The sequence below is a fragment of the Mirounga leonina genome, unplaced genomic scaffold, assembly GCF_011800145.1.
Source record: "Mirounga leonina isolate KUSES-001 unplaced genomic scaffold, KU_Mleo_1.0 Mir_173, whole genome shotgun sequence".
Lineage (NCBI taxonomy): Eukaryota > Metazoa > Chordata > Mammalia > Carnivora > Phocidae > Mirounga > Mirounga leonina.
In genome coordinates, this window is record NW_023270447.1 from 46,579,119 (window position 1) to 46,591,014 (window position 11,896).

The 11,896-nt window shown below is 43.4% G+C and overlaps 1 protein-coding gene across 23 annotated transcripts in view; it reads right to left on the bottom strand.

The window, feature by feature from the left end:
- FGGY (FGGY carbohydrate kinase domain containing) overlaps positions 1-11,896 on the bottom strand; it is a 393,096-nt gene that overhangs the window by 99,041 nt on the left and 282,159 nt on the right. For 22 of the 23 annotated variants that reach the window (XM_035018448.1, XM_035018444.1, XM_035018446.1 and 19 more), the window contains one exon: positions 5,201-5,348. The exons of the other annotated variant lie outside the window; for it this stretch is intronic. In XM_035018448.1, the coding sequence (XP_034874339.1) occupies positions 5,201-5,348 (148 nt within the window). The remainder of the gene's footprint in view (positions 1-5,200; positions 5,349-11,896) is intronic. 23 annotated transcript variants of the gene reach the window in all.

Consider the following 11,896-nt stretch of genomic DNA (forward strand, 5'->3'; position numbering starts at 1 on the left):
CACCTCTTTCTTGCCCAGTGTCACGGGTCAGTACTGCATCACCAAAGGAAAAATGAAGCAGCGAGGCACATGACAGGGAGCCAACTGTTGCCAGAACAGAAGAAAATGATGCTCTCATGCATAATGGCAAGAGTCCTGGGTCATGCCCTGTTCCTACTTCCGAGGGTAGGCACCTGAAGCAGAAGGGTTTAGAACCAGGTCAAACCAGGAGTGGTGATTGCTCCTGGAATCTGAGTCAGTGAGGGTGTGAAGGAAATGAGAACCATGACTGAGGAGAGAGAGGTCAGAGCTTAAATCCAAGGCCCAGGGTAGGGATAAACACGGGAGAAGGAGTGAGAAGGCTGGTTTTCGCAGCAGGGAACCGAGGACTAGGCTGAGAAGTGTGGTTCGGTATTAAATCATGCACATGATGGTTGGTAGGACTCCTTTCTTAGAGTCTTCAGCACATCGAGCGAGGTCCAGAGGTGTGAGTTAAGGCAGCCTTGTGGGGATGTGCATGCTGGAAGTCAGGATTCATGTTTTTATTTAAGCTCCCCATTTCTTGTCATGGTGACCTTGGGTAGGTCACCGTTTATTCCTCCCTTGACAAGTAAAGACTGAAATAATCGCTTAGCCATAGGGCAATTATTCGATGCCCGTCTTTGACCTAAACACTGTTGAAAATTTAAAAGCAAACATGCCATAGGAAGTCTCTACCCTCAAAATTTTTTTTTTTTTATTAAAGATTTTATTTATTTATTTGACAGAGAGAGACACAGCGAGAGAGGGAACACAAGCAGGGGGAGTGGGAGAGGGAGAAGCAGGCTTCCTGCCGAGCAGGAAGCCCGATGCGGGGCTCGATCCCAGGACTCTGGGATCATGACCTGCGCTGAAGGCACACGCTTAACGACTGAGCCACCCAGGCGCCCCTCAAAATGTTTTTCTAATAAATGTAAAACACAGCCTATGTCATATGGCAGCTCTGATCTTATTTTCTTCCGTAAAAATTATTTTTCATTGCCTTCAATGCATGTTTTAATTCTGCTCCTGTGTTTTTAATTGTCTTTATCATTTCCTTTTTCTTCTCATTCCACTGCTTTTCTATCTGAGCTCATTTTTTCCCACTAAGTTTCTGCCCTATTTCATAGAGATGTGCCCTTAAGAAAAATCCTACTGAATATGCCAAAGAGGTTTTAATATTTCCTTTTGCTTTGAATAGTATATAATTCTTTGAGGCCTTTCCCTAAGTGTTCCAATGGTACTCTTTTTGCTTTGCATGCAACATGTTTTTCCTAATAGACTCACTTTCTTTTTTTTTTTTTTTTTAGAGATTTTATTTATTTAATTGACAGAGAGAGAGAGAGACAGCGAGAGGGAACAAGCAGGAGGAGTGGGAGAGGGAGAAGCAGGCTTCCCGCGGAGCAGGGAGCCCGATGTGGGGCTCCATCCCAGGACCCTGAGATCATGACCTGAGCTGAAGGCAGACGCTTAACGACTGAGCCACCCAGGCGCCCCTAGACTCACTTTATTTTTTTATTCATTTTAACTAGAGAGCTATACATTTTCAGTGTTTCACAGCAGACCGTACACATGATTTACTCTCAGCCCCACTCACTGCAATGTGGGTTTGCCTCTTCAGATCTATAGCTAGTTGCCAGTTCTGAGTCCAGCAGTTTTTGTTTTGAGTAGCTTTGGTGGCCTTACCACGGCCCAGTTTTCTAACCCTAGAATGGACAGCAGACATGCAAACCTACACCCCTCCTCCAAACTCCTATCTATGTCCCAGTAACAAAGTGTTACTCAGGATCCTTAGAATGCAGGGCATCACCCATCATTCCAAATCGGACTTCGTGCCCAGATGGCTTCCTGTTTGGCAGTTTTCTGATGGATTGAACTAAAAGGGACGATAAGGTCTGGGTTGTGGGAGAGTTCTGGAAAGTTAAACTCACTGGCTGCTTCCAGAAAACCAAACACCCTAAAACCATTGGCAGCAGAGAAGAGGGAGGACTGCCCTGTTCTGAGGCTTAAAGGGAACTTGTACCATTCAGCTAAGGAGCAGAAGATGGAGAGGTCCGAGCTCCTGCAAGCCTGGAGGTTCACTTTGTTCATATGTCATAGATTTAACCAACAAGTTCCAGTTAGTCTTTTAGATTCTGGAAAATCTTCCCAGATTCTGAGACTGTCAATTCTAGTGTCACTAGTTGAATGACATGTGATGTGAATTTTCAAAGTCAGCATGAGTTTATGCTTTTTTTTTTTTTTTTTGCATCTTCACATTATTTTCAAATGAAGTAGAGGATGGCTGCATTAATATTGATATTAAATACTTATATGGATAGTAAGAGTAGCAACTAATCCATCTCATATTAGCAAATTGTTCATATGTATGTTTTTAAAGCAATACATGATTTCTTTCTTATCTCCATGCTATCAATTAAGTACATATTAACTACATAGTATATAATCAGAGAAATGTTTCAGGAACCAAAAGAAGAAATCATGTATGTTTCTTTCCCTACTAGGAATATCCTGACAATTCTACTTGCTATGTATACATTTTATCCCTCTCCTCCCTTGAATCATGCTCCAGGAACATCGGCTTTGTTGTACCTTACTGTGTCTACATAGCCATACTTTGTTCTGGGGTCTAGGTACCAAATAAGTATTTACTGAATGGGTGCTGGAGACAGTAGTCATTACAGGTTGTGACAAAGGAGAACAGGACAATAGAGATTTCAGGGTGATTAGTATGATGTTATCTGAAACTAACTGAGGGAGGGGAGCCTGAGTGGCTCAGTCACTAAGCGTCTGCCTTCGGCTCAGGTCATGATCCCAAGGTCCTGGGATTGAGCCCCACATCGGGCTCCCTGCTCCGCAGGAAGCCTGCTTCTCCCTCTCCCATTCCCCCTGCTTGTGTTCCCTCTCTCGCTGTGTTTCTCTGTCAAATAAATAAATAAAATCTTTAAAAAAAAAGTAAAAAAAAAAAAAGTAAAACTGAGGGAGAGAAATATTGGGAGAAATTTTTAGCCCAGAATTTCCTTCCTTATTGAGGTCACCTTCTCCTTCCAGTGTGGTGATGTAAGCTCACAGAGTGGCAGCTATTCCAATGTAAACCCAATCCAAGCAGTTACAAAAGGAAGTCAATGCTCAGAAATACCTAGCGATATATGAGGTTTGCTTATAAAACAATACAACTTTTTGGGGGGGCACCTGGGTGGCTTAGTTGGTTAGGTGTCTGCCTTTGGCTCAGGTAATGATTCCATGGTCCTGGGATCAAGACCCGCATCAGACTCCTTGCTCGGTGGAGAGCCTGCTTCTCCCTCTGCCTCTCCATCTGCCTGCCGCTCCCCCCTGCTTGTGCTCTCTCTTTAAATAAATAAACAAATAAATAATCTTAAAAAAATAAAAATAAAAAATATAAAACAATAAAATTTTTTTAAAAAAGTAAACATACTAGGATTTCCTGATACAACTGGGAGACGTCCTCATACAAGTAGTCTTCTTTGGTGAGTATGTACTTAGCTGTACTCATTATAATGAGGCAGGCATTCTTCAAAGCCCTCCACTGACTCCTTGGGGATTACATTCTGGATTTGGGTTACCTTTATAAGAATATCCTTATGATGGTAACTCTTAAGTCTTCAGATGTCAGGCTTGGTTTTAAGAAACAGACAAAAACCACTGGAAGCCATGGGTCCTGCCACGCTGGGAATGACAGAAGTTGGCAAGAGAGGGCCTCAGGGAAGGACTCCAGGTCCAAGTCCATGGACTCCAGACCCACGATCATTTCACTACTAGCCATGCTTTGTTTTGGGTCATTTTATGAACTGGCCATGCTTCTTAACATCTTTAACGTTTTAAAGGTCCATTATATTTGGTTTCAGATATTTGTTTTCAATTAAGACACTCACTTTTGTATCCATACAAAATGTGCTCTTCCCCAACCTCTGTTTGTACCCAGAGAGTCAGTTATCTGCAAGTACAGCGTTCTGGCCGCAGCCTGTGGCCACATGGCCCTCTCCTGACATTCCTCTTCTGCTTCCACGGGCCAAGTAAGGAGGCCAAGTTCATTATCTGTTGTGTGGGCACACTTCATGGACTCCAGACAGACATAACCTATGCTATGTCCAATTTTCTTTTCTTTCCCCATGATTCCTTTTTATTAGCAGAAGTTGATTATGTCAACTAGGTAATGAAAATAAAGATCAGGTCTTCCTGTTGGCATCATAAAAACACTGAAAACAATCTCAATAAAATGAATCATAAAACCATAGAAGTTTGAGTCTTGAAGCTCTTTAAGCTAGCAGCCTGCACCACCGTCACGCCGTGTAAACCCTGCGTTGCTCACGGCCTCCACTCTGAACTCCCTGCCTCCGTTCACTGCACACTCTGCTTCTCAACTTTTTGACATCTTCCTGGATTCTGAATTCCTGGCTTATTTTCTTATTTGCGGTCCCTTCTGGCCTCTGAAGCTTAGTTCTATTTCTCCAGCTTGAACATGCTTCCTCAAACCTCAAATACGATTCTCAATGGCTATCCTACTTTTGGCCACCTAATCTCACCTGGCCACCAGGGTGCCCTATCTTAGCTTAGGGGGGGCTACAAACGCTGCCCTAAGTTCATCCTGGCCCCTCCAGGAGGGCCCAGAATCTTCTGCACCACCCGTGACCCCAAAGGTCACCAGCAGCTCCATCTATCCAAGTTATGAATTTTATTTTACTTTTAGCCAAGTTGAATCTGAAATCCTAATAATGTTAACATGCACTCTGAACAGCTCTGACTCAGAGCCTGAACAGACATGTGGTTGTGGCAATTAAGACCATGGGTGGTAATATTTACCACTTATTTACCGGGTGGCCTGTGGGGGGTGGGGCGGGGGAGAAAACATGACTCTGCAGAGTGATGTAAATAAAAAAATCACACAGGCAGTGGCTCACGACTTCCAGCCGCTCCACAGGACAAAGAGGCAGCAGTAGCTAAATATAAGAAATAGTGCTTTTAACGCTTTCAAGGTTGGCTCAGAAACAATGAGAACTTTCAGCAGCTCATCCTGGGGAGCTGCAAGAGCCTTCGAAACAGTGGTGCATCTGCAAAAAGCCTGTGCGCCCTTGGCCTGTCCTGTTTATTTTTCCTCTTTTCCTTTCTCCTCACTTTGCTTCTTCCAAACTTTGTAGCCCTTTGGCCTGCCTTCACCTTAGTGCAAGGACTGGCTGTTACTTACCATGCCCTTCAGTGTCAGATCTGCTAAGGGAGACCGGTTGCCATGGAAATCTGGCCAAACATGTAAATCAACAGTGAGAAAACCCACAGGCCGAGCCTTCTTAATCAGATCCAGGTGACTGTTCAAATATGCATATACACTCTGGCATCTGGAAGAGAAGTTGATTTTGTTTTTAAAAGGGGGGGCAGGATTGGGAAGCAAACTGTTCTGCAGAAAGAAACGATTTGTACTTCCATATCAGATCCAGAAAGAAAGCAGGGTCCCAAACCTTCAGCAGAGAAACTACCCAAGCCCACAGGAACCAGCATACTGCTCTCTCTGATCATACTGGGCCATCACCAAGAACAGGTAGCATGTCCTGGTGCAAAGTGGAAAGGCTTGGAATCAGAGCACCAGGTCCGGGAGGGGCTTTACCCCCAGTAGGTGTGTAATCATGAGAAAGTTATTCAAACGTTCTGAACCACTTTCTTAGTATCTGTAAAAACAGATATTATAATTCCTGTCCAACTTACCTCATAGGGTTATTGTGAAGATCAAAGGAGACTCTGTATGTGAAGATAGTGTATTTTGCAAACTGTACAATACTGTATATATGTGAAGGATTTTTTAAAATCAGTATTCCTAACTGTAACAATAATGATGAGGTGACAAATATAAAGGCAAGTTCCGGGACTCAGGATGGGAGTTGGCTAAAGAAAGTGACAGGACAGAGAAGTGCAATTAGATCAGGAATTAGGAGACTTGATTTCCAACCCAAATGCACCAAATGGCATGGCGTTTATTCTTTCTCCTTTCTAAGGCTCAGGTTCCTTGGGTGCAGAATGAGGGAGTCACACCACCTCTCAGTCTTCACATGTTTGTGTGAGAGGGAGACAGAGATGAGCGGACTGGGAGCCAAGGTAGTCCTGGGCTCAAATCTGGGTTCCACCCATCCTAGCTGGGTGACACGGGCCAGTGAGTCACCCTCTCTGAACTTCAGTTATCCCATACATAAAATGGGCATCATAATACCTATCTTAGTGAGCTAAATCTTACTGCATGGCACCAAGATTGAAATGGGTCACCCTTCCCCTCTTTAAACGTGCTTCCTTCTCCAAGTCTCGAACCATTGATTCTAGAGGAAAGTGGGATTATCAGAGGGTGGCATCCAAGCCGCTTCTCACTGGTGACCGTGGAAAGATAGCTTTAAAGGTTAAAAGCATGGCTTGAATAATGGCTGGAGAAAAAGTATAGGAAATCAATGTCCAAGGGAGGTTAGTATCTGAGATACCCAACATGGTATTATTTGCATTTTAAAAATGCTTTAGGAGTGCAGCTCGGAGACTTCTAGTTCGTTTTGTGACACTGAATGTTCCCATGGAGCCCAAGAAGTTCCCGAAAGTCTCCTAAATTAAGCTTAAAGGAAGAAACAAACAAGTAGAATGGTGGTTTTCAAATTCTTTTCTTAAATAAAAATTTCACGTGGAACTCCGAGACCAAAACAAATCAGGTCTCTGTAAGCTCAGGAGTGAGTGCAAGTGTGTGTGTGAGCATGCCTGCGTGTGTGTGCAAGGTATGCTGGGTGGAGGCAATCTCTTTGCTTCTCGCTGTGACACCTCATTTCCATCTGTAAACATCTTCTGCCTTGGATCCTCCTAGGAGGATAATGACACTGTTGGAAAAAGGCTTACCCGCCACAGCATCATCAGCTCCACCACCTGCCTGACAGCACACAGGCCTTCAACCCCAGGCTCAGGAGCCCAGTACCGGTAACACCCCTTTCCAGAAGGACGCTTAAAGAAGTGAAGACAGGAGAGCAAGGCCGAATTTAAATAAACCCTCCTCTGTGTGATTCTGATGCCATGTGCTTTCTGTAACCCAGGTCAGAGATAACTCATTGAAGGAAGCCCACATTCAAACTCTGTTTTCGCATGATTCCAGGACAGTGTAAGGAAAGGGTCCCGGAGGCCTCCATAGAAGGCAGGGCCAGAGCCTTGCACCTGGGAGAATCTGATCACATTCTGCTTGTCTATTGCCCAGCTCCCTCTGCTCATGGTCCAACAGGAACCACAGTGACAACAAAAGCCATGAGAACGTCCTCCTGAGCCAGGAATCAAGAGTCTGCACCGATTCTAGCAATATCCCACTTCAGAATACCATCACTGCACTTAAAGGGATTTTTTTGTTTTTTTAAAGCACATGTCTATAAATCATTTCATTTCCCTCTCAAGGAATCTCAGGGCAGGTCATTTGGTTTCAGACATCTGGGTCAATAAGAATCTATAGGCCTAATTACTATTGATTCGTCATTGTCTCATTTACCGTGGGTCTTTGCAAACACTGAGATTCGTTTAGCCTCTTACATATATGGTCACTCATGCACTAATGAGATCCCTGGGGGACGGGGCATATGCTTACCCCTTTGACTCCTAACCTCCTCACAGCTGTATGTTTATTCTTTGAATGCAGCCATTCTCCTGCATGTTTTTTCAATTATACCTTACCATGCGCGCTATCTGAGTATATCATTCAAAATGAAATGCACTTGGAAAACATTATAATAACAAATGCACATCATTATTCACATAATTTTAACCTTACATGATGCCTTTTTTGGTTCTTTGTTTCATTTTGTATTTTTTACCAATTCCTTCTCAAATGGCGGTCTGCCCTCTTCCAGCTTGGGGATCACATGTTAGCTGTTTCAAGTGGGTGGTTCTCCCTCCCTCTCACAAACTCTGGGCTCATATATCTTCTCTCAGAGGGAGGAATTCCTGCTGCCCTGGTCCCTGCTGCATATGATGAAAAAAATACAGTGTCAACAACCACACAGTGACTTCACCATGTTACAGCTGGGTGGTCAGGTACACTAAACCTCCCCAAGTCTAGTTTACTTTTCTGTACTTGGGGCTAATTTTCTCACCTTATAGGCTGCTATGAAGATTAAATATCGAGCCTGAGCATGATAAAATGATAGGTAATCAATAAAGAGCTCTCCCTCCCTTCCCATCGTAGGAAATTCATTTCTAACTTTAAAAAATCCAAGAGTCAGGGATGATTTTTTTCAGATTTTATTGCTCACAATCTTAAACGAAGACAGAACCCCTAGAATCTCTACTCTCCCCTGCCTCTCTATAAGTCTACTTCTTGGGATTCTTGGGCTGTCTAGAAATGTAGTGACCATATTTTGAAACCAAAAATCAGAACACATAGTCTAACCAGAAGACATCTGTGCCCTTTCCAGGAGTTGAGAAAGTCTGTCTCTAGTTCCTTCACTTCTTGACCCTCCACAATATGGAGTCTACTGAAACTGGTCCCACAGTGAGGAACAATACCCTTTGCCGCCAACTCCAATGGACCATCTTTTGCCTTTATTTTCCTTGAATTCTCTCTCACATTCTGCACCACTTGACCACTTCTTACTCATTTGTTCTCTTTCCCTTGATTCCAGACACTATACTCTTTTAGTTTTCCTGCCTCCTCCCCAGCTGGCTGTCTTCCGTTACTTGTCCCTTAAATATATATTTTTAAAGATTTTATTTGAGAGAGCAAGGGAGCGAGAGAAAGAGAACACAAGTGAGGTGAGGGGCAGAGGGAGAAGCAGACTCCCCACTGAGCAGGGAGCCTGACGTGGGACTCGATCCCGGAAATCCGGGATCATGACCTGAGCTGAAGATAGACGCTTAACCAACTGAGCCACCCAGGAGCCTCTGTCCCTTAAATATTTTAAGTCTCCCAGAGATCTGTCCTTGTCCCTCTTGTCACTCTTTCTATACCCTTGTGTGATCCCATCTTCCTCTCGTGGCTTCAGGTACCATCTAGGGCTGAGGACTTTCAAATATACACTTTTATCTCCTGCCTATTTCTCTTATGAGTTCCAGGTCAGATAGCCAACAACCCATCAAATGCTTCCTCTTGGATGTCCACTCTTGAAATGGCGAATTTATCTCCTAAAGTCAGCATAGTCCTCAGTTTTCTTGAGGGGATCCCAACGCGCTGAGCACTTTCTTATCCTTGCATGCCAAATAGAAGCCAAAAAAAGGCATTAGAATTTCTATCTTATTTCTGTTTAGTAAACATTTCTCATCCAAGAGCCATCAAGAATGCAGTGGTTATCCTGGCACACCCTAGGGGAGGAAAGGTGTTAATATTATCACCCTCGTTCTATGACTGTCCTAGCTCAGGAAAGCCTAAATAAATACTTGCTGATAGACTGATGGCCCCAGTTGTCAGACTGAGGGACCGAGACTGAAGAAACCATAAAGGCCAAGGAAGCAATCTGAGAACGCCAGAGCAGAATGGAAAGTGAGAATCATCTTTGGAAGTGGAGTCTGAGTTCCCTATAATCCTCATTTCTTCATCTAGAATTAAATGAGATAATATGCACACAACTATCAGCAAGTGCAGTGCCAGGAACACTGCAAGTTCTCTCTAAATGTTCTTGTCTTTTCTTTTTCCTTCCCTTGCCACAAGGGAACATATACAGCCTTTAATGGGGAGCTTTAATTTTAAATATAACTGGGATTTGGCATATGGGGGCCAGTGCATTTGAAGAAATTGATCCTCAGTGGGATTAAGGGAATCACAAAGGCAAAACAAAACAAAACAAAAAAGGCCTGAGGAATAAATCAGATCAAGAAACACTGACTGTCCTTACAGAAATGATAGAAAAATCCAGAGCAAGTGGGATAAAAGAAAGGTTGGGAGAGAAAATGTGAATTAGGAAAAGTTCATTCTGATAATCCTAAATTAGGACCTGAAGCCAGGAGCATTACAACGAGAAATGATCACTGCTTGCAGTGACTTCTGCAAAAGTAACTCGGAACAGGCTGGGCTTCTCTGGTTATAGTCCTCTCTCTCCTTCCAGTAGACTGTGAACTCGCTGAGATCAGGGGCCCTGTCTTCTACTCTGTCTCCCCCCCATTAATGGTCTAGTTTACTCTCCACAGAGCAGCCAAAGTAATCCTTCTAAGGTAAATGTGATGGTGCCTTTCCCTTGCTCAGAAACTAAAACCCTGAATAAATTCTGGTGGCTTTACTGTTATCTACACTGACCTCCATGGTTTGACCTTGGCTAACTTTCAAGTCCTCACCTGTTCGCAGCTCGCCCCCACTCTAGTCTGGCCGCAGGGCCTTTAGAGCATCCTGCAGCCTGCCAAGCTGGCTGCTGCCTCAAGGCCTGGGGACTTACTGTTTCTTAGGCTTTCCGGTGTGGCATGGGGCTCTCCAAAAACAGAACACTCCTGTCTCAGAGCTTAGCATCGCACATCCTATTTCAAACTGCAGAAACAAGTACTGATGAACAGATTTAGTATTTTATACTCTTCATTTGGATATAACCCATATAATCATGGCTTGCTCCCACTCTTTGTATTCACAGTCCTGCTTAAATGTCACCTTAACAAGGATGGCTTCCTCACCTGAAAGAATTCCCATCCATCACCCCAACACCCCTCATCCGTCTCTTTACTCATCTCTGTTTTTCTTTAGAAAGCTTACCAATTCCTGGCGGGCAAATGTGTGCTCTTTCTCTCTCTACACACACACACACACACACACACACACACACACATTTGTATGTATATATACATGTGTGTATGAAATTTACATGAAAGCAGGGATTTTTTTTTTTTTTTACTTTGTTTACGATCATAAATGCTTATAAGATTCATCACCTTGGTGATGAATCCTCTGCTATCAACCTTGAACACTTGTGATTTATGCCAACACCTTCCCACCAAACCCTGCTGTCGCTAGAACATCATCCTGAGACACTGGGAATTAAGGTTCCCAATAGGAGAATTAAGGTTCCCAATAAGGTTCCCAATACAGTTCCCAATAAGAGAATTAAGATAATAATAGGAAGTTTAGAGGAAAAGGGCCAAAGTTATGATCAATGTCAGGCAATCTCTATCTAAGTAGTGAAATCTCTGGATATTTGGCCTCACATAGAGAGAGACTCTGCTTGCCAGTGACATGCATGAGCACATCTAGTTATTGCTTACTTAATTTATAAGCTCACAAAACATTATTCTTCAGGGATGGGTCTGAAAAGATTCCTACAGTTTTAAATAGGATTTGCCGATGCTAAGCTCTGAGGCAGGGTGACTTGCATTCTTTTTTCAGAGAGCCTCAAGCCACACCAAAAGAGGCATGCAGTTCTGATTCCAAGGGATTTGTTGTCCTTTCCAATCAGCCAAATTCACTTTAATAACAGGTATGCCTATTTCTTCCTAAGACCTAATGCATAATGGGGACTATAGTCTTGGAATATTCTATTCATACATCTGATAAGACAGAGATGCACTTTCTTTTACAAGACAATAGAAAGAAAGTGAAAGGAAAGAGAATCCACATTTATTGAATACCTACTAAATATATGAGCTGGATGTAAAATTTGAGATAAAGAAAGAAATGAAGCCAAGATGGGACCATCTTGGAAGAGATGGCAAAGAGAGAAGTGAAGAGGGCCAGGACCCTAGCTGTAATGCACTTTAATGTGATAGTCAAGAAAAAGATCTTGAGGGATATCTGGGTGGCTCAGTTGGTTAAGTGTCTGACTCTTGATCTCAGCTCAGCTCAGGTCTTGATCTCAGGATCATGAGTTCGAGCCCCACGTTGGGCTCCACACCCAGTGTGGAGAGAGAGGGAGAGAGAGAGGAAGGAAGGAAGGAAGGAAGGAAGGAAGGAAGGAAGGAAGGAAGGAAGGAAGGAAGG